At 41.2% G+C, this 26,498-nt stretch overlaps 1 protein-coding gene across 4 annotated transcripts in view; it reads right to left on the bottom strand.

The window, feature by feature from the left end:
• Nucleotides 1–2,795: 2,795 nt before the first annotated feature.
• Nucleotides 2,796–26,498, bottom strand: part of PTPRB (protein tyrosine phosphatase receptor type B) — a 63,280-nt gene continuing 39,577 nt past the window's right edge. For 3 of the 4 annotated variants that reach the window (XM_059846921.1, XM_059846923.1, XM_059846924.1), the window contains 17 exons: nucleotides 25,986–26,267; nucleotides 24,548–24,826; nucleotides 22,498–22,647; nucleotides 21,034–21,277; nucleotides 19,777–19,883; nucleotides 19,178–19,277; nucleotides 17,671–17,754; nucleotides 17,550–17,567; nucleotides 17,365–17,446; nucleotides 16,814–16,904; nucleotides 15,595–15,671; nucleotides 14,649–14,783; nucleotides 13,473–13,595; nucleotides 13,106–13,269; nucleotides 11,870–12,005; nucleotides 9,373–9,493; nucleotides 2,796–8,452 (listed from right to left, as the gene is read on the bottom strand). In XM_059846921.1, the coding sequence (XP_059702904.1) occupies nucleotides 8,430–8,452; nucleotides 9,373–9,493; nucleotides 11,870–12,005; nucleotides 13,106–13,269; nucleotides 13,473–13,595; nucleotides 14,649–14,783; nucleotides 15,595–15,671; nucleotides 16,814–16,904; nucleotides 17,365–17,446; nucleotides 17,550–17,567; nucleotides 17,671–17,754; nucleotides 19,178–19,277; nucleotides 19,777–19,883; nucleotides 21,034–21,277; nucleotides 22,498–22,647; nucleotides 24,548–24,826; nucleotides 25,986–26,267 (2,216 nt within the window). In that variant the 3' untranslated portion in view covers nucleotides 2,796–8,429. The remainder of the gene's footprint in view (nucleotides 8,453–9,372; nucleotides 9,494–11,869; nucleotides 12,006–13,105; nucleotides 13,270–13,472; nucleotides 13,596–14,648; nucleotides 14,784–15,594; nucleotides 15,672–16,813; nucleotides 16,905–17,364; nucleotides 17,447–17,549; nucleotides 17,568–17,670; nucleotides 17,755–19,177; nucleotides 19,278–19,776; nucleotides 19,884–21,033; nucleotides 21,278–22,497; nucleotides 22,648–24,547; nucleotides 24,827–25,985; nucleotides 26,268–26,498) is intronic. The other variant, XM_059846922.1, reaches the window with a different exon arrangement.

Genomic DNA, 26,498 nt, shown 5'->3' with positions numbered 1-26,498 from the left:
AGATTTCACCCTGGGAACTGCTGGAGGATGCTGGGGGGGTTTCTTGTTCACCAGAATGTTTACAGAAAATTTGTCACAGCCTGACCAGATCTAATTGGCTTGATGTGTAAAGAAACAGGCTCCTTGGGTATTTTTAGTACTCTCCAACCTTTCTAGCACAGAACAGTTGGGTGTTAATTAATTCCAGTTGTCTGACAGTTCATTCTTTCGAAGTTGGATTCTCACAAATAATTTGGCTCCAGGTGTCTTTTGGATCCAATGATAAGACAACAGGATGCTGGCATTTATCATGTCTGGTGTCTTGAGCATATACTTTCTGATGTTTGATACTTTGGACATTATATATCTCTTTATTGCCTTTGCAACTATCCATCTTTTTCTCCTAGTGGTTTTATTACTGCAACTTTAGTCATTGACAGGCAGGAGAAATGCCCCCAATTAACACATGGACCTTTCTGTAGCTGTCTATTATTTGTACAACATTTTTTCCCTAGCTAAGATGCATGGAGCATTCTGAGCATCTTCACTTTGCTTTCTGCATCCAATTATTTTTACTCTGTGTTTTTACAGTGTAGCTCCATTCATACCAAACCTATTTGGGTTGTTTACTACAGGCCATATGGTCTCTATTTGATTTTCCAGGACGTTTGGGTGTTCTTATCCGGAATGCCCCTAGTCCCTTCTTTAATTTCAAGATCCTTTACTCTCTGTGGTATGGAAAACAGAATTGGAGGGCTTTCTTTCTGTGCTGGCCAACTACAGCCTCAAGCTCGATCTGGGCAAAACCTAGACACATTTATCCTATGTATCCAACAGGACTGGGAGAGATTTTGTGATTATAGCGGAAAGAGTTAATTTTTAAAAATATTACTAAGTTTCCAAAGTAGCTAGAATTGGAGACAAGGATTTAGAAGAAAGAAAGAAGTACTAGATCAAAGCCAAATTTATGCTACTGATAACCCACCAAAGGGTTTTTATGATGGTGTTATAGTAGCCTCATATTCAGCTTTCTTCTGCCCAAGTTTTGGACCTATGAATGAGGATGTACTTGGGCATTGCTCAGTAAAACGTGGATAGTTTTAATGCTTTGTGCAAACCAGCCCAGCCTAGACAGATACATAGAAAACATCCATGAGATCCAACTTTTGAAAAAGGTCTGCTGGAAGACATGGATCCCCAGGAGGGGTTCACTCAGCTCACCCCTTTATACCTGCCCTATCCCTTGGAAAGAGCAGTTCCTCTTATTGAAAAATGGGTTAAGATCTGCAGGGGCAGAAATACCCAGGTTTGGGCCCCTTCTTGTCCTGAGAGGACTAAAATTGGCGGTCCCAGGTGAGCTCTGCGAACAATGTTGTGTGGCCTCATGGATGTCGGGAGGACGGGAAATCTCTGCCTTTATCCTTGGTAAGAAGTAGCTGCTCCACCTGCTACTGGTTTTGTTTGGCACATCAGCAAGCAACCTCCAAAGGCAAGCAAGGACACTGTGTGATTTGGCAGGGATTTTGGCAAGAGCGTGCAAAAAGCTGTGCACAGCGATGTCTGGCCAAGCAGCCGCAGGACTTGCCAGCGGTGCTTGGAGCCTGGCATTCAGCTGCTGCACAAGGCCGTGGGCTGTTGCCCTCTTGGCCTGGCTGTCTCTGATCTTGGCTCATGCCCTGGGTCTCTGGAACGTACAGATGCCTGTGAGCCATGGGATGGGGGCACTGGTAGAGCTGGTGTGACCCCATCACGCGCCTCTGCAGCCCCCACCACGTGCTGCAGCCCCACAGCTCAGTGACTGAAGGCCTCAGCACAGCGGGAGGATGACACCGGTGCTGAATCCCAGCTGGGCAACCTCACAGTTTCCTCTCTCCTCGAAGCTGTGTGCACCCACCTGGAGCACTGTTGGCTAGAACATGCTTCTGTCACCCTTTCTGACTGGGAATTTGAGTCAGGAGGGGTGGGGAAGGCAGTCTGCAATTGAGCTTGGAGCATACCCTCCCTGTGCTGACAGTGGGGACCCTGCCTGGTCAGCAAGAGCCCTCAGGGGAATTTTAGCCTCTTTTAGGGGCTCCAGGACCTCCCAACAGCAAAGCTGTGGGTGCTGAGGTGGTGTTTTCCCTGGAGACTTAAAGGCTTTGAGGTCCACAAAATGCTTTGCCCTCTTGGACCAAGGTGCCTTGGAGTGCTGCTGACTACTACTCCAGATCTCTGGGAGCTGGGACCATCTCTCATTCCAAGGAAAGCCGCTCATTGTAGCAAGGTCCTGCACGATGCAGTAAGCACCCAGTTGGGGTATAAAGAGGATGCCAGACACCTGGAGGAGCCAGACCAAAAGGAGGTGCAGCTTTGGCCTGAGGAGAACCAACAGCAGGTCAGCTCCAGGGGCAGGCCACCGGTGGCTCAGTGACCAATCCAGCCCAGCCACATCACGGCTGCCTCCCAACCTGGCCATGGTCTGTGAGCCACCACAGAGCATCCCCCAGCCCCACAGAGCAATGATCCTGGGAACAGGAGAAGGGCTTCTTGCTTTTGGAACATCTCCACAAGTTAACTGAAATGCTTTTTCCCCTTCTTTTTCTCCTGTGGTGTTTCTGTTGTTGTTGTTGTTGTTTGTTTTTTTCGCAGGTTGGGATTGGTATTGTACCAAAGTGATGTGCAAAGCCTTGGCTAGTAACATCTGGAATTTTCACTTGTGATATTTGCTGACATATCAGCATTGCTACATCCTGCCTGTCACAAGATGTCTAAGCAGCTACTTCTAGGGCATAATAAAGCAACTGATAGTGAAGACAGGCACAGACAAAAAACTGAGATTAGGGTACAGGAGATGACTTTATTAGACAAAACCACCAGCTCATAGGTATGAAGCCCAGGTACAAATCAAGTGCATGAAAATATCAAAAAACTAGATTCTGGGGATATTTTAACAGGAATCAACCACTGTGTTCTTGTTGAACTAGGAGAGACTCTTCAGTTTCCTTGCTGTACCTCGTCAAAACATTCTTATCTATCCTTGTCTGCAATGTTGGCCTTGTTTTTCTTGTATGAAGATATTAACTGTACATTATTTAATCACATCTCTTTTGTGTCTACATTGGTTTCAGAACAGAGCAGAACTCAGAGATAAACTTTTATATCACAAAGAAAAAATCTCACAATCCCTCCACCTTCGCTACACATCCCCTCAGCAAATAGCTCCCAGTACAAGTGAATAAATCATCCTTTCTTTAAAGTAAACTTGTCTTAAACACTTCTGATGACCAATAAGGAGTAACTGAGACAGAGCACTAGCAGTAAACCCGCTACTGCCAAGCACCCTGACCCCACAAGGATGGTTATGCTATTGGTTTTTAAGACCTGTGAAGAGCAGGAGGAGAAGAAATACATTTGTTAAAAAGCATGGCTCAGATCCTCGAGGGGCAGGCAGCAATGCAGCTGCAGTGCGGTGCTAATTGGTGCAACTGCCTGGCAAAAGTCTCTAAAATAACAGGCACCCAACTTCAAGACCCACTGTGGTTTCAAATATCCACTGCATAACCCAGACAGTGTGTGGCTTATTAAAGGAGGGCACAAAACCAGGGAGGAGAAGAGAACAACGGTATCTTTCCACATGGGCACTAATCTGGCCAGCGGGCAACAGCAGAGCCTCTTTTCCCCCAACAGGCTGAGGCTTCTGATGAATTTAATGTTCTCTGCAGACTGTCTCAATTGAAATCACTCACTTATGACCTTTTCTCTGAGCAGCAGGACAATAAAATCCATAATGAAAAGGCAGTCAAACAGAAGACAAGAATGTGATTTTTTTAAATGAATGTTTTATTCATGAAGTATTTATAAAAATGTGTAAAATACACTCAAATATATTTGATTTGTTGACTGTAGCTAAAAATATAAAAATATACTTAAATGCATAAATTAAACTGACAATAGTAGCACAGTTCTGTGTTCACTCAGGGTTTGTTAGGAACACAATTATAAGTAATTATATTGCATATGAGCATGGAATAAGTACTGAAGATGTTTTTCAGACACTTTACTCCAGGCACTGGCAAAGAATTTATGGTTGGCCAAATTTCAAAACTGCGGGGTTTTCACTATAGTGTACTGCCCTGCTCTAGAGCAATATATATTTAGCTTCCTAATGTTACTTACAGTATTTCTCTAGCTTTCAAATAAACCAAGAAACAACTAAACTGTCATGGATATTAGACTACCAGCACTGCTGACACTGTATGTGTCCCAATTCCACAGTTTTTTCTCAATTAGCTAGTCCCTAGTCTCCAGTATTTCCTGCCAGCCTTAAAAAAAAAGTCCCGGTTTGAACCAGCTGTTGATCTGTGAGGTCACTGATAACAAACCAGTTTGCTTTGGCCATAGAGGTGCTCCCAACAGGTCAGGAGTTAGATTTTGTCAGCATGAGGGAGACAGTTGAGGGCATGGGGTCTACAGCAAGTTGCCCAAATACTAGGATGAGCACTCATTTCAATTCAAAGTTACAGCATCCTGGGATTACAGGTCCCAGAGCTCACAGCTCCAGAGCCCAGACATTTGTGACAGGGCCATGAGGGAGTGGTGGTCATTCTATATTGCATTTTATTTACACAAACTGCACATCTGAAGTATTGAAAGAAATCTGAATAAATTTTAAGCACCTGCTAAGGCACTCCTTGGACATGAAGCTGTGGCTGTGGTAGGCTGTATCTCTGAGTGTCAGATGCATTTCTCTGTTCTGTGGCCTTGGAGAGAGATGCTGATAGAGTGATTTGATGGCTATTGTTCTCCTCCCTCCAGTCCACACATTAAATCCCAGGCTGAGGAGCATGGCTAAGTGCTCAGGTACTCCTATCTGTCTAGTGTTTAACTTTGTGCTTTCAAAGTCAAAGTGTAAATAACCATATACATTACATAATATAAACTTAAGCTCACACATTTTCTTTTCTCTGTTCTACAACTGGAAGGAAATTCATAGCATATTATGGCACAAAATAATATTTCTGGCATTTTAGGCATTATTTATTGCTAAATAACTATAGCAGCAGAGAAAAATGTATAAAGTTGCACTTTTTGACATCTTCACAGTATGCCTATTTCTCTCACTCACTTTTGTGTTCCATTAGTAACAAAAAATATCATTTATCAACTCCAGCTATGTAAAATCTATTTTTTCCCCTACAATCGCTAGTGGATCTTGTAATTTTATTGCACAGATTAAAAAAAATATTTATTACAATTTTTTCATTATTAAATAACTTTCAATACAAAAATTTGAATTAACCTAAAAGCCCAACCCTGCAAGTGCTTCAGAAGTGGAACGGTATTTTCTTCAGGCAAGCATTCCAGTTGACTTTCATGAAAGTACTCAGGTAGCTTTGTGGAGCATGCAGAAATTCAAAGGATGGGCTCCAAATGTGCAAATCTTAGCTTATGGATCAGCAACAACACTAGCCTTGCTTTCTAACATTATTATTGGGAAACATCAAGAAGGGAATTCTGAACATCATCAAGGACATTTAAAAGATGTCTTTTTCCTTAAGAGCTGTCTTTGTTCAGCACACAAGCTCCCTCAAATCTATTTTTGTTACAATAACAATTTCCCATCAGTCCTGTTATTCAGCTTAGAGGCACAATAAATATAACTACTTATATTGATAAGTAGGTGTTGTATATGAACAAAATGCTACATAGATACTTCTTTACTTTTTCTCAGTGGATTTACACTGGTTTCATATGAATAGAATTGGCTAGAGAGCAGAACCAGAGCAATAATGTGTGTATACAGTCTCGTGTGACCTACTTGGGCAGAAATGTAAAGCTGCTCAAGAGCATTGTGCCAGAGTGTTTAAGGTCATCTGTCATGTTATGAAGTGATGAGGGGGAAGAGGCTTATGAACAGTGTCCATTATTAGCTGAGAGAAAAGATGAAACTAGCTGTCTGCCATGACATAATTTTGGGTACACATGTACAAACTCTGTAGCTGCAGACAAGGGAGCTGAGAATGATAAACTGCAGAATGATGTGTGTCTTTCTGACAATGATGAACAACACACATACAATCAGACTTTTGCCCTCAGACCATATAGTATTGAGTGAGCTCCATTTCCCTCAGCATTAAAAAATGACAAGATGATATAGAGTGTGAGGTAATTTACAGGGTACACTTGGTGTGTGTTAACAGTGTAATTGCACTGCTGATAACTAACATGGTGATCTTCGCTCCTCGGCTACCCCTGCAAAACAGAAAGGACCAAATGCAGCGCATGTAACACAACAGCAGTTTTCATGCTTTAAATGCAGAAGGTATTAGCCAGATCAACAATCGATCTAAAGCTGCCATGCTTGTTTGTCCTTGCTTGCTCACCTAGCCATCTAGCAAAGGAAATGGAGAAAAGAAGGCATCTGCAGAAACGTGCTCATTTTTTTGTGGTTTTGCTTAGACTTTCCTCTGTGAAAATGTCTTCCACTCTAGTTCCCTTCTTCTTTGGTTATCATTAAGGGTGGCAAATTTTGAGGTTTGTGTGGTACCAAAGAGGACATGCAGGAGGGATGAGTAGTATTTTCATTCAGAAACACCTAAAAAGAATAACCAAGTTTACATATTCTGAGCGGCTGTGACAGCTGATTTGAAGGGTGGCTTCTGAGGCATATGAGGGTATTTGGTCAAGAAAGGATAACATTCCAGATGGAGTAGGAAGAGTGACTATCAGGCTGTTACCTTCTCTAGGAAAACTACAGTAAGGTGGATATGCACAGTCCTGCTGTGGCACAGCAGTTCCTCAGTTAGGCACTCAGCTACATATTGATTCTCAGAAGGCCTTCAGAAATATTTATTTTTCTCCAAAACAGAAGTGGAATTTAGACACTTGTCTTCAGCAACAAGCCAAATTTTCTCTATGAAAAGTATGGGTAGATATATGAAAGAAGAACTATGAAGCCCTTCCTTCTTTTCATGGTGATGATAAACTGTGTACTGTCTCTTCACTATTTATTTGAGGAGCGTTTTATAAAGACAGGTAATAGCTGAACAGTGTGTTCAGACCGTTGAATGAGATGCCTCTTTGCAGAGGAGAGGGAGGCTGTGCATAATCCACTCAGCTGGGCAGGATACCTGGTAAATGCTCTTTGACTGTACTTCTTGCTATCATCCAGTTCTTTAATGGATGCAAAATTAAGTTGATATGTTTTGAATTTTAAACATGTTTTCAGTAATGAGCCCCTGCCTGGGGGCATGGGGTTGGAACTAGATGATCTTTAATGTCTCTTCCAACCCAAAACATAAGATGATCCTATGATCAGGACAGCCCCTGATGAGCCTTTTTCCACTCCAACTGCCCCTGTGGTGGTGACACCACGTAACATTCCAGTGGAGAATTCTTTCTCTGTAGACATGCTGAGGCCAAACCGTCCCACTGTGAAAGCAAGCGGCATTTGAAAGATACCAACACTTGGGGCAAAGTGCAGCTTTACTCCAGTTGAGTAAACTGTGGGATATATACCATTATATGTCTTTGTTTCAGTATGTTTGCCATCTCTCTACTTTTTCGGCTGTCACGGTACAGCATTGTTTCTGATGAGCTATGGAAGTTGCCAGACTTCACATCCTCACAGGTTTGTTAACGCAAATGTCTGAGGAGTATCTTTGAACACCTTTTTAATAAAAATTTTACACAAGTGAAAGTGCACAGACACAAGTTGTGGTCTGATTCTGCTCTCTTAAACCAGTGTAAAGAAACCAGTATGTGACCTGTCTCCCCCCAAAGTATGTGGTCAGAGAAAGGTCTGCTAGACTTCACTGCAGTGTATGTTGTTTGATATTTTTCTACTATGTCACACTAGACTGAAACAGTTACTTCTAGTGAGGTGAACCCTGTTCTGCTCGGTGGTTAATGAGTTCTGTAAAAGGTATGCCACTGTGATATGGGTTACTCCCATTTTTGTCAGATGAAAAGCAGTAAGTTTAAAGTGTAGAGTAGCATTGTAATTTCTATACAGGACTACTGTTCCCTTGCTTAATAGTAGCTTATTGCATCTCACAAACACTGAAATATTTTTTAAAAATGAGGTTCTCTGTATAGGACTTTTTCCATGTCATGCCAATAGCGCCCCAAACTCAGCAGTCCTGTTAGCCATACAATTTAAAATAGTTTGGGTAGAACAGTTTATAAAAACTGTGATAAGAAAAAATAGTATTATCTGAAGCATAATATTAATATAAACAATATAGAAAAAATACATATTTACATAATGCCAAAATACAATTATATACATTAATATCTATTACATTTAAATTATATATCTTTAAAAAAAAAATCACCAGACCAATAAATTATACACAGTCTCATCCAAAAGGTCTGGTACCTTTCTGGTGCATGAAATACATACATAAAAAAACCAAAACAAAACCCCTAGTTAACAAATGTGTTCACAAAAGCAGATATCTCTAATATTCTTAGTGCCTCGAATAAACAGCATCTGAAAGCAAGGAAAAAAGAGATTAGAAAAAGTAAACCAACACAGAATCAGCAGTGCTCTGAGAGGTGGCTGTGTGGCAGCAGCACTGGCTGGTGATGGATGTTACAGCTAAAATTCAGATCCCACCTCTGCTTGGTCTCTCAAAGTGTGAAACCTGGATGTTTCAGTTCTTGGTCTCCTCCAAGCCTGTTCTACCAGTCTATGACAAGTCTGATTTCTACAGGCTAGATCAAGAAAATTATCTGGATTTCTTATGATATAATCCTAATTCCTAATGTCAAAATTTGTGGAAATACTGAGATCCTTCTCTCTTGACCCTAAAAACTTCTACATCCTTTAGGAATCAGCCCTACCAAGGCATAAGGTCACCAATGCTTACAGCTTCTCCACACTGGTCCTCTGGCCATGGGCCCAGGAGGTGAAGGGCAGTGCTTGCACCAGGTTTGCTACTCCTGCCACTCTTATCAGCAAGGGACTGGATACAAGCTAGGAGAAGGAGCCTACAAGGATGGGGAGTCTGGGGAGAAAGAAAGAGTGCAGCCTTAGGGCACCTATATTTTCCAGTCGAAGCAGATGGGAAGTCTCCCAGGGCTGCCTATATTGCCAACAGCAGATGAGGGTGATGCAGACAGAACTGAACTCCATGAATGGCAGAAGAGCCCAGTGAGTGCTCTCAGTGTTCTCAGTTGCTTATGGATAGTGAGAGCATAAAGGTAAGGTGGGAGCAGGAAGTGATGTTATGACTACTAATGGAGAAAGTAAAGACACAACTGCAAGGATGAAAAAAGCAGAGGGAACAAATGAAGGTCCAGGAAGCAAAGAAATATCAACGGTTAAGGATAGCACAATTCCCCCTCAATTACACTGTCAGTGAGCTACTACATTTGAAACATTTTACAATTGGATAAACTTGCACTTACCTCTGTGATACTCTGGATTCACATTTTCATATATTGGAAATAAGGGATTTTCTTGTTCACTTCGAAGTTTTCTGGCTCTTAACACATCTCTCACACATTGATGTAGATACACATATTGACACTGCAAAAGATTTGTTTTTAAGACACTGAGGAATTTTGTAATTTAATTTTCTGTACTGTGAAAAATCATTACAAGCCAACTCCCTCAAAAAGTCAAGGGTGGTGTTAAAAGTTAAAATATATCTCCTTTTCACACTACTAATATAGTAAACTTTTGTGATCACCTCTCTTTAGAAATAATACCAGTAAAATATATATGAACACAGTATGTTTTGACAGATAATGCCATTAATGAAAGCTTTAGCAACTGTAAAGTGCAATTTCACATGGTGCTGTGTTGGATAACTACTACTTCTCAATACTTTGGTATAAAGTATATGTAGAAGAATTAATATGCACAGGGAAGCATGCAGGAAAGAAAAACAATTTCCTGAATTTCTTTTTGCTCTGAAAAGAAACATTTTCCACAGAATTTTACAATATTGCATAAATATTTCAGACAACCATAAGAAACCTAAATCTCTAAAAAACCATTTTTTTTCAGATCCAGCGTAAGTTCTAAGATTATTTCTTAGAATTTATAAGAATGACAGTCTTTTCTAAAGAGTGCCTTTCATAGAATGAAGCTGACATTCACAACCAAAGTAAGGAGGGTCAGCATGTTATTGACTGTTGATTACTCATGAAACTATCTTGACAGAATAGATTAATAAACTTTCATGCTTTGTCTTAAACTCTTTGTTTTAAGACATAGGTCACAATAGTATTTTGATTACTGTAATCTGGTACCCAAAAGTCAGGCCGAGCATGCTTATATATCCAGGTGTACCTTTTTAACATTATCTCAGAAACATAATTTCTCCAATATATATATGTATTTTCTCCATTCACATCTTCGGCCATTGTCCTGAGTCTTTCTCTCAGCGCTCTGGCTCTGGGAAAGTGAGGATATCTACCTTTATGCACATGCAGGTGTGCTCTCTGTGGAGCAGAACCCTGCACCCCACCCACCAACACGATGGAAAGTTGGCCAAGCATGGAGACTTTCCTTGGCAAAGACCGTTTTTCAACTGGAATGGTTATAGCTGTTGTAGCATGATGCCTTTTGAGCTGATGCACAGAGTTTTCCCTCGCCTGCCTCCACCTTCAGTCCCTTGTCTTAAACAATGTTGAGCCAAGTCTCAAGCAGAGGCATTGCTTTGTTGGTGCTGTTTTTCTGTGACTGAATATTGCCAAGTATGATGGTACTGTGGCCTTTGACTTTTGTGCGGATCTGGCTGCCTTTTGACTTAGACATCATGTCAAGCTCATGCCAAAGGCAGGTTTTGCATCACAAAACTTTAGTGGTTTATAAGTCAAATTTAGGTTCTTGAGATAGTTGCCTCTTTTTTCCAGCTAGGGAAAAAGAGCCATCCTCCTGAGATGTCTGTCTGCCTTTGCAGATTACAGATGATGGGAATGTAGGAGGATCTGTCCCTGAAGATGCAGAGACTAGCTGGGAATCTGTCTCTCCACCAAAAGAAGGTCTTCTATGATTAAGACATTTCCAGGAGCCCCTTTGTTTTGTGCTCCCAGCTGGGCCTCTCTTTATACCCATATGAGACTTTTACATCAGAAAATGCTGTCACTGACATGTTGGTTTCCAAATTGCAGCAAAGAGCTCCATTAGTATCAAGCAACAGGCAGACACATCAAACTTGTTCTCATTCTTCTATTAATGGCTCACAAGGAAAATGTACAGAGTAACTCCACAAAACATCTTTATTAAATCAGCTCCTAAATGTTCAGCTCCTATCAGTATCACATGATTTTCTCGCCATTTTAAAAGCACAGAAAGAAATATTTACTTTTTCTGAACTTTGAGAACAAATGTACTTGTTTTTCCACAGCATGCTAGGAGAATGCCAATCAACTTCCCAAAATCATTGTAATGAAAATGACAGAGCAGCTCAATAAAACATAAACTGCAAAGGCACAAGGTCACAGTGGCCAGAGTTTTAAAACTGCATACATCTAATTTTCTCTGTCCTGCATTCCTCTTTCCCATTATGTCAACCTATCTGTCTGGTTTAGGCTTGTCTTCCAAACCCATCCCAGAAGGACCTATCTCCACTTAAAGCTCATTTACTGGACTCCGCATTGAAGCAACTGTGAGCTGTTAAGTGCCTGATGCAGAATGCTGCTGGGGTGATTATGGGCCTGGGCAAAAAAAGGGAGAAATCTACAGGAAGCATAACTGCAACTTGTTATGGTTTGCACCCTCTCTAAGAGAGCCAATGGAAAAAAACCTGAACTGGAAATTCTCACAGAGCTAAAATACATCTAGCTCGTATTTCACAGTGGAGTAAGTGCAAAGTGCTTTGAGAGCCTTTAAGATGAGACTAATTATTACATACTGTAGCTGTTGCTGCTGCATAGCAGGCTATCCAAACCTTACCTCTGTCTGAACCATGTGAACACGGTGAAGCCTTAGGTCATGGACTGCTGCATAAATGTCAACAGTGTCCTTCGAATCCAGCTGCTGCAGAATTCGGTCCAGTGCAATGAATGTGCCAGTTCTGCCAACACCAGCACTGGAAAAGAAAACAACCCAAGAGATTAAAATGCAGATGGATCAAAGCATTCACGATCTTCATGTGATACTTTTGTAAAGTTCAGATCTCCAGGGTGAGAAGCAAATGGCTGAAATGGCACCTTTGGGCCTTTAAACCACCTTATAATGGAATTTATTTAGGAAGAAGGAAAGGATAGTAATGGTAGAGGTATCTCTGCTACTGCCTGCACTGCTTCCTGCTTTGGATTAACCCAGTCACTGAGATACAGTGAAAGACTGCACCTGACCTCTAACTTTGAAACCTCTTGTCTCCAGAGATGCAGCTGTGGGACACAGCAGACATCTGACATGCTGCAGTACATGCTCTCCAGGCAGACACAGGCAGGGTCATGTAAGACACAGGCCTCAGCCCATATAATGGTGGAGGGGTCAGATACTACAATCAGGTACCACCAGTGAACATATGGCTTTATCAGAAGATAGAGTGCGGTTGGTGCTGTTTCTCCCTCTGTAGCCCTATACTCTGCTGCAACTGGCCAGTGGATAACAGATCAGGCAGTTCAATTTTGCAATTTTTTATGCAAGTGTAGTGGTGGACCACAGACCTGAGGGAAAACTGCACCCCTGTGACTGCCAGGGATGGAAAAAGCAGAAGAGCATGAAAAGGCAGTAAGAAAAGGGAGTCTCAGTCAGAATGGGGGAAGGACAGATCCTCAGCTAGTCTCAACATCCACACATAGTCAGATTCACTCCGGGTATACCTTACCTTTTAAAGACCCCTTTGTCATTCAAACATTGAGCCACAACAGCAGCACGGGGGCAATTTAAGAATGCAAAAGCTGATGAGCAGTGGCAGCTGCTCACACTTTCATGCTCTGCAGTGGTACCACAGAGACACAGTGGTTCCCTAAGAATAATTTTTGAGCCATCTCCAGGGTGAGGTTGTGGGTGAATGCATGTGCTTTGGGAATACTGCTCTAATGTATCTGGAAACTTTAGACCATCAGCTATCTCTCAGATTCTGCAGCTGCCCATAGTCTAACAGGGATGAAGATTTGGGATCTTCCCAAAGGTAGGCACAAGGGCTCTGTGCCACTAACGTTTTGCTGCTGCACATACCTGCAGTGTACAATACTTGGTCCTGTGTCTGGGGTCCTGTTGATATAATCTCTTACAGTTCTGACAAACTGAATCAGGGACTGGGTGGTCTCTGGCACACCATGATCTGGCCATACAGTGTAGTGGAAGTGACGAATGAGCCTCGTTGAGTCAAGCTGCTCTTCCTGTTGGGATTCAAAAGTGTGGGTCATAAGGACAAGAGAGGAAGGGACACATAGAACAGGTACCCTCAGAGAAAATGCTATAGCTTCCACCAGAGGGGAGTCAGGCATGTTGCAACTGTGGTACAGCAGAATAAACCTTCCTAATTTAGCCTTGCAAGTGTTTAAAGCCAATTAATCAGGAAAGAAAAAAAATGCAAACATACACTGCAGATTTTAAACTCTCGTATTGTCCACTCTGGGAGCACTGATTCAGACAGCATCTCAACAATCAGGTCTCCATAGTACAAGGAATCCTGGTCATGGGGCCAGTATTGATCACACTTTACCTGCAGGGACACAAGGAAAGACAGATTTAGTGGTCAAAATAGCGACAAACAATGCCACCATCCTGCACTGGCAGAAGAGGACTTCAGACCTCTTGTTTGTGCCTGAGGCTGAAGGAAAAAAGGCAGCAGCTGAATTCAGAGAGAGATGCCACTCTCTGCCATGTCAATGAACAGGGTCTGGCATGGGAATGGGTTAGCATGGGGGTGGGAAATGGAAGTTCTCATAATTCATTTGTGATGGGGGTAATGGGAAGCACTTCACTGATACCTTCCTATAGGGCATATTTTCTGGGCCAACTCTTCTCAAATCTCTGCTTGGATGAGAGCTATGCCTCCAGTGCCCCTTGCTCACCTCTTGCTCAGACATGGCAATAGGGTCCCACTAGGAACCAGCGAGATGCAGAAGGATACAGATCCTATTCTGTGTTGGCTTTTCCCTTCTAAAAATGGCAAGCTGAGAGGAACTGACCCTATATGTGCTACTAGAGGATCACTACATCAAGTTTGTTTAATCTTCTTACAGATCTAGTCGCTGTCTTACAAAGGGACAGGACGTGGTCATACCTGGGGAGGTATGCTACACCTGCACTCAGGAAGAGTGTTAAATACCTGAGTGGTCTCTTTGCTAACTACATCAGGGCTTATACAGCAGAGATAATTTGATGTATTTACTGATCAACATTTGCTCTCCAGAGCTTATTTTAAAGTAGAAGTTGATCAGAGTTGATGTGTTAAACAGGCACTTTTTGTTGGTGGTTGTCCTTCTGCATGCTGAAGAGAATTGTCTAGTGAACAAAGTCCTGCATTAGAGACCAGAAGCATTGAGCTCTGTTCCTAATTCTAGCCTTGACATGCTGCATGATCTTGAGACTGTCTGTGTATCCTCACTTCACAGCCTTAATCTGTCTCCAGTCTTTATACAATACCTTTTCTTTCATGCTGTTTATCTCCTTGACTGGGGTCTTTTAGGTTTTATTGTGATGAAAATAAGAAGCAAAAACTTTTAATAGATATTAAAACAGACATTATTAACAAAGAAGAGTCACTGCTTACCCGGCCCTTCTCAACACACTGGGTTACCATGACAATATTGTGAACATTTTGCTCCCATGCCATCTTCCAGAACTCGTCTTTGGTTCCAGGCAAAGGGCCCTGAGTTGCTATGTATTCCCTGCGGAAATTATTGCCCTGCAAATAAAGAGAACTCCATTAGTTTCTAAAAAGGCAGGAAAAAAAAAATCTTTTAACAACTGAACAAGCCTTGGGATTGCAGAAAGGGCTCTGCAGCAATCCTTCCTGGGACAATAGTTTTGAAAGCTAAATTGTTGCCTTGGACCTGAAAGCAAATGACTGATTGGAACAGAGAGAAGGAAGAGATGGTGGCAGTTTATCTAAATACTGTTCCTTTTGTGACAGTCAAAGCTTTCCATTGTTCTTTTGTGTTCGGCACACTCTCAAGCAATTTTAAAACTGCTAGGGGTTTTTGTTTTATTTATCATTTTTAATAAACTGGCTGAGTTCTGTCGTGAAATCTGGATTGCTAAAGCCACCTCTATTATCAATCATAACTCTTTGGCAAAGGGCATTATTTTAATTTCAGGCAGTTTTGTCACCCTGCAAGGTGCCAATGCTGTCAGGATGAGCTACAGCTCTACAGTGAGGATGCCACCTGCAGTGATAGCTGCAGTTGTTGTGGACACTGTATAAAATCAGCGACCTTTTAAAATATGTCCTTGGCCAATTAGACTTGCTATCTTACATAACTAGAGCAATGCAAGAAAGTGTCCTTAAGTGCTGGGTAAATCACCCACAGTTAACCTAATGGTAGTCAGACACAGTCTTTCAGCACACCCACAAAATGACTTCTTAGTTTTTTAGCTCAAGTGAATCAAGGAAGGGGGAGGGGAGCCTTAACCATCCAGCTTTATATTCAGTTTTAGATGATGGAAAAATTACCACTAGAAGGAGGACTGTAAAACACCACCCTTGAGTCACTTACTGGTATGTAGCTTGCATTAATGTAGTCTGAGCAAGGGTCATCATCCACATTGGAAAGCTTCACTCTTGATGTATCATCTAGCAAGAAATTGATTACAAGAGGCTTAGGGCTAAGTCTTGATTTTCAGTCCCTCTCAGCACTTACAGAAATGCGTTTGTGAAAGGACTGCCAGCACTATTACAAGATTTTATATGAAGAGCTAATTTATAAGGAATAACTGCTGGTTTTACTGCCTCTTTAATCTGTGAGTGCTGTGGAGTGTTCCAGAGACTAGGAGATAGATGGGTAAGAAAGATGCAGTAAATATACTGAATTTCCTCTGCTGAGCTGCATAGGATTTGTTATGACAACAAAAGGGCGAAAATAGCATCCTCCTTTGATCCTAACAGCAGTATGCTGTACTGGAAAGTAGTGCCCAGCTCTGCCCTTGAAAGAACAGCTGCACCTCAGTGATATTCTGAGCTAATGCTGAGCAGGCCAAACATCTTTTAGGCGAAGGGCCCTCTGTACAGAAACATATAGTGCCCGAGCTGCCAAGACACTGATTCCTGAGATAATGCCATGCTGGATCTCAGTCAGGTGTCATTGCTGGCATGAGCAGACAGGACACAGGAGAGGCTGTGCAGCCAGCACATGCCACAGCCATTAGTGGGGATCTGGAGCAGTGAGTTATGCGGTGTTCCTCCTCAATGTTCTACCTCCAAAATGACAGGCAGGAGATTAAAGGGGGAAACTCTCAACAACAGACAGGTCTTGCCTGAGAAGAATAGGGTTAACTTGACACGTCTTACCATGCAGAATCACACTAGCTCTATACTGTATAGTAGGTTTGCTGTGTACACTGAAGAACAAAGATTTGGCAAGGCTGTCAAAGAGCACTGAATGGACGATACCCTATATGTAAAAAGACCTACTGTTATCTCTACTATCCTTGTTATCACCAGTGACTGAATGCCCCTAATAACTGGAGCTTTTTCTCCTTGGACTGAATGCTAGTCATTACACCTCTAGTGTGAAATTAAATTACTGGTCTGTGTGAAGCCATTCAGGGCCATGCATCATCTCCCTCCTAGCACAAGAACCTGAGCTGGCACAGATATTTCATCTTGGACAGAAAGGAGGGAAGGGATTGGCTGCACTCTTTTCCACTAGGCTTGCTGAAAAAAAGTGAAAAATAGCTGGTGTGATGCAATATTACACAGCCAAAGCTAAAACTCACAGGGCAATATATTATTGTATCGATTTTTCCCTCTGTTCTCTGGCAGAAGTGCTATGTCACATGTCTGGTTTCGACCCACATCTTTCAAGTCCTGCAAAAAAGGAATAGGAATAAAATGTGAGGAGAAAACAATTAAAGGACAAGTCAACACAAAGGCAAATAGTGCTCATCAGCTCTCAAACGCCATGGACAGAAAACAGGTGCTTTTTTATAAAAAAACAAACTGAAAATACATAGGTAATCATAACTGTTTTAAAGCAAGTGCATGGCTGGCAGGTACCTTCCACACTTTTATCACACAGATGTGCCATACAAACAAATGCTCCTAATCTTAGCCAGACAAGTATCAGGCAGAGGCTGCCAATCAGAATATGCCAAATGAAGAGTTGGTTTCTGCACATAGACAAGTGGAGTTCAGATGAAATGCTCCACCTTTTTTGGATTTGTGTGAATAAGACAAACAAAGGCAGGCCTTTCTAACACATTAACCAGTTGATTCAATCAGCCCTCCCCTTCACAAAGCAAGTCCTTTGCCTAGGTTAGGATCCCACCTCATACTCCTTGGACAGAAGGTAGTTGGAGTCTGCTTGAAGTTTGGTGAAGTGTGCTTCAAAGTGACTGACTTTGATCGGACTGAAATATTCAACAGGAGGAAGAAAATCACAGGATGAATCACAGTCATAATTTATCCAGTTGGTTACCAAGAAGTTTTTAGGTATTAATTTTTTCTTTTTACCTGGAAGTTTTCCGGTACCTGGAAATTATTTCAAAAGAAAAAGAAACACTTCATCAGTAAGTGATCAAATGGCTCTGTTCAACCAAAATGCTATGTTAATAAACCAAACTTTTTACATTACCCTTTTTGCCCCAAGTTCAAATGGACTGACAGGGGCCTGTCTCTGCGGATGTTCAGCCTCGCTGTAGGTCTCTCATGGCCATTGCTGGAACAAAAAGGAAAGTATTCTGTTATACCACTAAGTTTCAAAACTGGTAAGAGTTGGCACTGACATAAGTTATACTTTCTTAAATTTCTTATTTTCCAGTGTGTTTTGATTTTTGATTCTGATCCCGTGACATTGCTCTTAGCTCAGGCTCAGAGTTTTCTTGTATTTTAGCCTGGCAATTGTGATGTGGAATGTATGCATGGCACAGGTATTAAGACATCTTTCTTGTTCTGAAACACTCACAGCCCAGTCCATAATTAAGGAGGGTGCCTTATGCTAAGACAGATCCTAAATCAGTTGATTTAGTTGACATGTAGAGAAACATGGAGGTAGATTTTCAGAGCTGTAAAAGGTCTACAGCTTCCAGCACATCCACTCTGCAGACCAGGCCTCTAGCAGATGCCCACATTCATGGCAGGAGTAAGTGGCATAACCACAGCAGGCTCTGGGAAAGCCACAGAAGCAGTACTTATTCCACACAGCTAGTGCTGCCTTTCATCTTTTTGCTGCCATCTCCTCCTTCAAGACATCTCCCTTAGAGAACACTTTCTCTTTATGTCTGATGTGGGAAAACCATACCAATATTATACCATGCCATCCTGCTGGGTATATAACTTAAAGCAAGAAACCACATTCTATAATGAAGTTTATCCATTTTGGCCAAAAGCTATGACTAGTCAGAAAATAGTTTTTTTTCAATCTGAAATTCTGGCATATGAAAAGCAAATTCAAAAACATATCAACTTAATTTTGTATCAGCAAAAGAACTGAATTTCAGACTTGCTGTGTTTCCCACACACTGGAAATACTGAGGTTTTTTCCTAATTTCAGAAACTACAAAGAATTTCACATCTCAATCATGCAAAATAGTTTAAATGGATTTCACTATTTAAGATTCATCTGTAATATGAAATATACAACTATAACCAACAAAAAATGAGAAGCAAAGTTTGAGCTAATCTTTTGGACACTGAAGTAATGCTACATCTCAGTATTTTTAAATTGAAATTATAAAGTCTAAATTAACAATTTCAAAAGCTTCCCATCTACAATGCATATGCAAATAATCTGAAACACTATTTTTTGACAAAAGACATTTTTTCCCAGAAGATAAAAGTTTGAATGATAAACCATTTTTTATTCAGAACTATTCAGACTCCTACTGCAAACTAAAAGTTGCAAGGATCCTCTTTGACATAATTCTGACACCATTTGAATTAAGTGTATATAGATTTCTTAATATGTAAGTCATTAGTTGTATACGTAGTGTGTACAGAATTTGGGGGGACATAGATTTTATCTGTTGAACAGTTCAATGCATCCATCCAACTTTTAGCTATGCCTAATAAATTGTATTACTTAAATTAATATAATTTGACATGATTTCAATAACAGAGACTAACAAGGGGAGTCAGCTTACCCAACTTTTTGTCTGCAGACAAATAAAGCAGTAACAGCCACCAACATCACAATCAGAAACAAGCCAGCACTCACACCTTCAATAACTCCAAAGAGAGGCTCTAGAAACAACACAGTGTATTTATATATCTTGAGGAAACGATCAAAAGATTCAGAGAATCAATAACTTTCAGGGGATCTGTTATTATCAGCTGAAGAAAATGGCTAAATAACAGGAAATGTATGGCATTACAACACTTAGCTAAAACCTGGCCTTGATTTTCTGTCCTCATTTTTTCAAAACATTAAACAAAATTTTTCACTCCCAACCACAGTAAAAGAAAGCAAAAACTCTATTATATAGGAGTGGTGCTCTTGCAGTTAGAAGATTTCTTGGTGATAGCCTCACTGAGCATTTTTCATTTTCTCTACTTTCAGCAGCTCTGTCAAGCAGTCCTCTGAATTTTCCAGTAAGCGTAGATAAGCCAAGTCAGCTTCCTCTCAGAGGACATGCACAACAAGCTTTGTTCCACTCCTTACAAATAGCTCTAGATGCCAGAGTATTCTTAGGCACAATATATAATCACATGGCACAGTCACTGACAACTGCCTGAAACTAACCTGCCTCTGTAGTGATCGGTAAAGAGAAGAAGGTGTCTGCAAAGAGCGGTTTAGGAAGTTCCTTTGGGTCTTCACTGAAAAGCTGAGTAAAAGCTCGTATGCTGATTCTAAAAAATACAGTGAAAAAACGGCTCATCACATGTTCAGAACCAACAGCAGAAAAGCAAAAACTCATTTGCCCCTTTGAGACAACAAAAACCTTTCCACTGACCAAGATAATTCTTAATATAGACACTTGAGTTAAACATTCTTCCACTTAATTAATAATACTGATCCCTGAGTTAAACATGGGGGAGCCGAGCCAGTACAGGTGGAAGGCCCTGAAGTACCCTGGCAAGGGTAGCAGATGGGGCTCTGGCTGCAGGCACACACAGCCTGACCATGTCTAAAGGCAGGACTAGCAGAAGCTGCAGAGGAGAGAGGACTCAGAAATGCTTCTCAGGGGGGACACACTCTCCCTTCACTGTGCTAATGGATAAATGTTATAGTCCTCTTTGTTCTCCTGGTAACATGGGTATTTCCCAGACTGAAATTTTGGGAAATGTGCCCTAATGAGAGCAGCCTATAGTAGGCTAGCACTGTTTTAATGATGATGAAGAAGCTGAGAGGCACAACAGCACTCCTTGGCATGTGCCTTCTGTCCATGTGGCATTTCAGTGAGCAGCTTGCAGATCTCTTGGGACAGTATTTGCCTGTGGGAGGGATGTCACTGAGCCACACTGGAGCTCATGTTTGGTCTCACAGCCAGTGTAACTGCTGAGGCTGGTCTTGGCAGTCATCCTCTTCTACACCTTACAGCTAACCTGGACCTAGCTCTGGAACCTGAGAATGGTGACACAGCATAGAATGGCTTCCAGGTTTTTCTAGCTTGTTCCAAAAGAACAAGTGGGGTAGTTTGCCAGACTGAGTGAAGCATGCTTGCCTCTTCTTGCCTTAACTTAGCCAATTGTCTTCAGTCTTTCCAAAGAAATGTTGAGCAGCAATAAGAGAGCTTCCCATCAAGTTGATGTAAATAAATAAACCTATTAACTGCACAGAGTTTTGTGAATAATTAATCATATCATTCCCATGCTAGTGAATGACTGGTTCTTACCTATGGAACAGGGCCAAGTTCATAAGCTTTCATAAATTTGCAGTGAAACACAAAGAACATTGTACAATGCAGTTACTAACCTACTGAAGCTCAAGTGGACCAGGCACCCAGATGACAACAAGACTAATAACGTGACAGATCACAACTACCAATACAAGTCTAACCTGTACGCAGTTCGAGGCTTTAGAGGTCCATCACAGAATTTCTGGTGATCTGGATCACACTTTCCTCCCAGATTTTCCATTTCTCCTCCAAGCTTAATGTCAAAGCTTTTATAGTCACTGTCAGGGTTTTCAGCACAGCTACTGGCAAAATAATTTGTCTGGTAGATGCGTATAGAATCATTGTGTTTGTACTCCAGGTAGGAAGGTAATGGGTGCTGCTCATCGGGCTTTGGTCCTTCACTGCCTACGTCATGTGCAGAGAAAGACAGAAGGTTTAGATGCCACAGCCATTAATGTGATGAGGTTTAAAGGCTCAAGCTCTTGATAGACGTGTTCTTATCCAATTTTCTGTTTCTTGGAGGCTACCTCATGAATACAATGCTACAATGGTTAGGGTATCTTGTTTCTAGTACCAACCTTTCTATTATTTTTTTAGGCAGATTTCCTCACAAGTCCTCAGTGCAACTTTTGCTGCAATAGGCATGCACAGGTCAAATGCTATGACTTTTTTTCCTGTGCTGTTGTTGGGAGTTTTTGTGATCCAGATTCCTGGATCCTACTCCTAGCTATTTCAAAAAGAAGTAAAAACCCCATAAACTGACAACTCTACTGTATACAGAGAAAAACTACAGCAGGAAATTACAGGGGCTCCCTGAATGTAAATTCACAATACTGGAAGAGACTCAGATAGGCAAAGCTATGACAATGAGTAGTCCTTCTCAAAGAGCTTTTTAGTTTGCCCAAACATGACAAAGCAGACAGTGGAAATATCATCTGGTTTTGTTTTTTTTTTTTTCCTAAGGGCTGATGGACAGAGAGATTAAGAAACTTTCATAAAGGTCACAAGATATGTCCTGGTATGCCAGTAAATGAAGCCCCTTCTAAAAACAAGGTATAAATTGCTGAGACATGTATCTGATTTGCCAGACACACATCTCAATAATAGGTCAGCTGTGGAAAAGGAGGTTTACATGCATGTCACAAGGACCATTTCTGTTCTATTTTATAGTGCTGCATGCAAAGTCATGTTCTCCAGTTAGCAAACATCACCTGGCAGACCTGTGGCTTCTCAGCATGGCTTACTGAGAGTTTCCAAAGGGGCTGCCTTTTAGTGTTCGCACCTCACATTTAAACTACCTTTCAAAATCTGTGCACAGCAAGGCACAGATCTGTGTTCACTGGCAATGGCAACCAACATAAGCCTTCGACTAAAAAAAATGTCTGAACATACACGACACGGTAATCTAGAGTACTGCTTCTATTTGAGCTCTGTAGTTGCCACAGACTCTCTGAGAATAGAACTCTCTACATCCTCAGGCTAGGAAGGAAGTATAGATCCAAAACCTGTATGACACTCAGCCATTAGATGAGGAGAAAACCTGTTGCTGTGCAGTGATAGGGATGCATTTCCCCATGTAAATTTTATTGGCTATGGAGAGAATAGCATTAAATCACGACACTTACCATCAGCCTCCCTCACAACCACAGTAAAGTACTTCACAGCTCCATTAGTATCACTAAACCAGCTGCAGTTAAAAGTAAAGTTGATGGAGGATTTGGTAATCAGCACTTCTTTTTTGTTCACTCGTACATCTGGAGGTGGCTGAGGAGGACCTGAATAATTAAATAAATGGAAAATAAATACAAAATAGAGAAAAAGCATTACCTATGTACTTGTTGTGAGCTAGACCTAATAAGGAAAATGCAATTTGTAATAAATCTCGGTTGCCTGGACCCAAGTCTCTGATTCTACTCTCTGCAATAAAGAAAGCGTCTTCACCTCTCACAGTGAAACTGACAGAAGATGGAACAAGCCAGCAGTGTGTTCACCATAATAAGAGTGACACCTCCTCAGTATGAATTCCTGCAGAAGCCCACATGGAAATGCATTAAAGTCATGTCAGGCCTATGAAAACAGAAATTGTAGCTGCTGAAAACAACACAGGTTAAGTCAAGTATTTGGAGGCCACTTAACACACTCGCTACAGAAGTTACCTATTTTAAGCCTCTATATTTCTGCTTTCTTTTCCAGAGGAACAGCCAGGGCTAGCCAGACAGAGCACTCAAATACAGAGTACCATTTACTAGACTGGCTGCAGAATCTGCATAGGAAATGTTCTTTGTATGATACAAAACTATACCTTCAACAGTGACACAGTAGAAGGAAACTGGAAAGTGAAGCACACAGGGAAGAAAGTGCAGCAAAAGTGGGAATTTTAAGGATCTACCTTGCTGATTCTTTCAAAAATCTATAGTACTGAAACTATATTGCACATATGGGAAACATATAAAAACTGTAAGCAGAAGGCTAAATTTCAAAAGCTTTTAGAATGCCAAAAGAACCAAAAATGCGTACATTTATATGCTTTTTAGCTAGACTTCTTACATCTATAAAGTCTAGCTGCAATTTTTTGTGTTCCCTTGAGGTAGGGCCTCCAGTGTTAACCAGGGCCTGGGAGAGCAGCAGTGTTTAAAACAGGTAAGTGACAATAAACAAACATGAACATAAACCAAATAAGAATAAACATGATCAGCAAATCTTCAAACAGGACTCAGTCTCACCTCTTGTGACATGAATAACTAGGTCTTACATCTGGATTTGTAGTATCCTTTGTGATAGAGGAAGGAGATTTAAAAGGCAACTTTTAAAGGGGCAAAGGAGAAGGTAGTTTGGTGACTGAACTCTAGCTTAGCTCAATAGCTCCCAAAGTAAACATAATTTTTATGATCTAGCATTTCAGACAAATGTGGCTTTTAAAAAGCAGCTATAGAGGTGTCCCCGAATACAGACCTCCTGGCCATCCTCTCATTTTTGAGTTTAGCCCTGAACCAGTGCAGGCCTCTGCACTGTGCTGTGCCACTGAATCCAGATGTGCAAAATCTGGGGCAGCTCTAGGGTCAGCAATGGCAGGCTGTTGACTGCAGTGATGCCTGGCAGTGCAGAGGTACCAGCAGATGCTACTGATACTCCACTCAGCAGCCTATGGGTAGAAAAACTGAAGAAACTGTTTCAAAGCACATGCTATAGATACCTGGATCTTCCCTCAGGTAAAAGTCCTACAGGTGATTTGGTCAGGTAGCACCTCAGAACAGTCTATAGACGCCAAAAGAGAATATAGCACTACAATCCAGTGTCCTTATTGATGGATATTTGTGCTGAGAATAGCTACCATCAATGAGGGGAAACAGCCAGATACAGAAAGCCAAGTAGTGAGCATGAAGACAACTGAAGAAGACAAGGCATGTGATGAGGACAAAGTATTTATGTTTCTCAGGCTAAATTTCATGAATGAGCCAAATAATTTGGTCTGGAAATGTAATGAGAGGCAATATAGTCAAAATCCTGCATTGTCTATCACAACAGAGACAAAAGAATGGGTTCAGTCTACTTTGGCCACCACTCCACACATTGGCAATTGTGGAGTTCAGAACTCCTTTTACTGTCTAAGTAACACGAGCAATTGCTTATTGCTGCTCAATGCCTGCCTTCAGGGCAACTCTGAATTGCACTTACGATCAATCATTGTGATGGTGCTGTCTTCAACCACTTCACTCGTCATGTCTGCAGAATGCACCTTGATGGACACCAGGTATCGCTTGTGGGGAACAAGGGTCATAATATTAAGTAGAGATTTGTCTTTTTCTATCCTTTTAGAAAATTCCACTTCACGGGTGTCCATCTTCTTGCACTCAACGCTATACCCATCAAAGTCAGAATCAGGAGGAGTCCAGGAACACGCGATGGCAGTAGAGGTTTGGGGCCGACAGTGAAGGCTTTGTATCTTGTCTGGCTCTAGAGAAATGTTGAGAAGTTGAAACTCAGTGGGAAAAGGGACAGGTGTCATACTCTCTCTGCTCACACTACAGCTCCTAGATTGTGTCAACCATCAGATCAGAACAGGACGCTGGGAGTCAGAAGTCCCAGTTATCCTGCAAATGTGTGCTGCATGATTATTATGTAAGGCTGTCTAACTCATTTTAGCCATCTGAAATCAGATCTAGTGACATCTGCCCCATTAGCATTGTGAAGCTCCAGTAATTAATTGTGAAAACAAGGAAAAGACTTCAATCCTACTTGATGAAGTCTTAACATGAACAGCAACACCACAAAGAAATGGATTTCTAGAAAGTTGTTACAACTTATTTGGAGGCTTCATGTGGTCACTTATATCAGTCAATATTGATACTGTCATCTCATGACTGATCAGGTTTCCTGGGTAGCATGTGATGTGTCCATATTACTAAACCATAACTGCTTCATCCATGTAATATGGGAGCACCATTTATATCATGTAACATGTAAAAAAGACAGGATTTCAGTCTCAAATGGCAGGCATCTACATTTAAGTGATTAAGTACAGGTGAAATTTAAATTATCTTGCTGTATTAAAGAGTATATAGCTTACTAAACATAGATGTCAATTTAGAGCTGAATCCCACCCCAAACAACATGAGGATTTGCCATTACTCAGTTATTTTTACAATTTCAAATCAGCCTTTTACTGAAGTAGCTAGAGACAGCTAGAGATGAAACAGATTCACAGACATTGGCAGAAATGCAGAGCAGTGAAACACTGATTGTACTTTCAAATCTAGTACAGCACAGTTTCTTTCATCCTTCTTTTCTTATCATTCAGAAACATGATTATTTCAATATACTACCATCAGAGAAGTTTAAATATTCAGCCTTATTTTACTCCTGTAACTGATTGATTCAGGCTCTGGAACCAAACAGCTTGACTCTGGATATGAAGATTATAAATGTATGTCCATTATCATTCTTTAAACAGCTGACCTTGCACACAGCAAGAGCTTAGAATCTAGCTGAATTCATCACTGTCATTCATGAGTTTATTAATGGAAATTACTGATTGCATAAGGAATTGGTAATAATTTACAGTTTTGCATCTTCTTCAGCTGAGTGTTAGGGTGCAAGGGAAATTTTTACTTACTTGTTCTCACACTTGCAGACTGTGACTGACTGTATGTCTTCCAGCTGTCACCACTGACAGTTCTGACTCTGAACTCATAGAGTCTCCCTGGTCGCAGGCCATAGATGATGCGCACTTTAGATTTGCTGCTGCTGTAGGGATTGAATACTGTGAGGGGATCCTTTGGAAGCCACTGCACCTCAAAATCATCATAGTCTGTCCAGTCTGGAGGACCCAGCCAAGTGATTGATAAAGAAGTGTTTGCAACATCAGTAAATGACACAGTGTTAGGAGGGCTGGGTGCTACACAGAAAGGGGGGAAAAAAGGAGAGAAGAAAAAGAGATTCTTAACAAATTTTTACACAAGACAAATAAAATGAAACATGGATTATTTTCTTCATGCATCACAAAGTAGTTTTTATTATCTTGTACACACAGCCAGTTACTGCACCTGTGCTGATGATGGTGACTTTCACAGTCATAACATATTCCTGAGCCTTTGAAAGAAAAACAGTGCTGACTTCTTTCACATGC

Source organism: Haemorhous mexicanus, chromosome 5, assembly GCF_027477595.1.
Source record: "Haemorhous mexicanus isolate bHaeMex1 chromosome 5, bHaeMex1.pri, whole genome shotgun sequence".
Lineage (NCBI taxonomy): Eukaryota > Metazoa > Chordata > Aves > Passeriformes > Fringillidae > Haemorhous > Haemorhous mexicanus.
The sequence above is the reverse complement of the archived record's forward strand: the minus strand, read 5'-3'. Positions and strand labels throughout refer to the sequence as shown.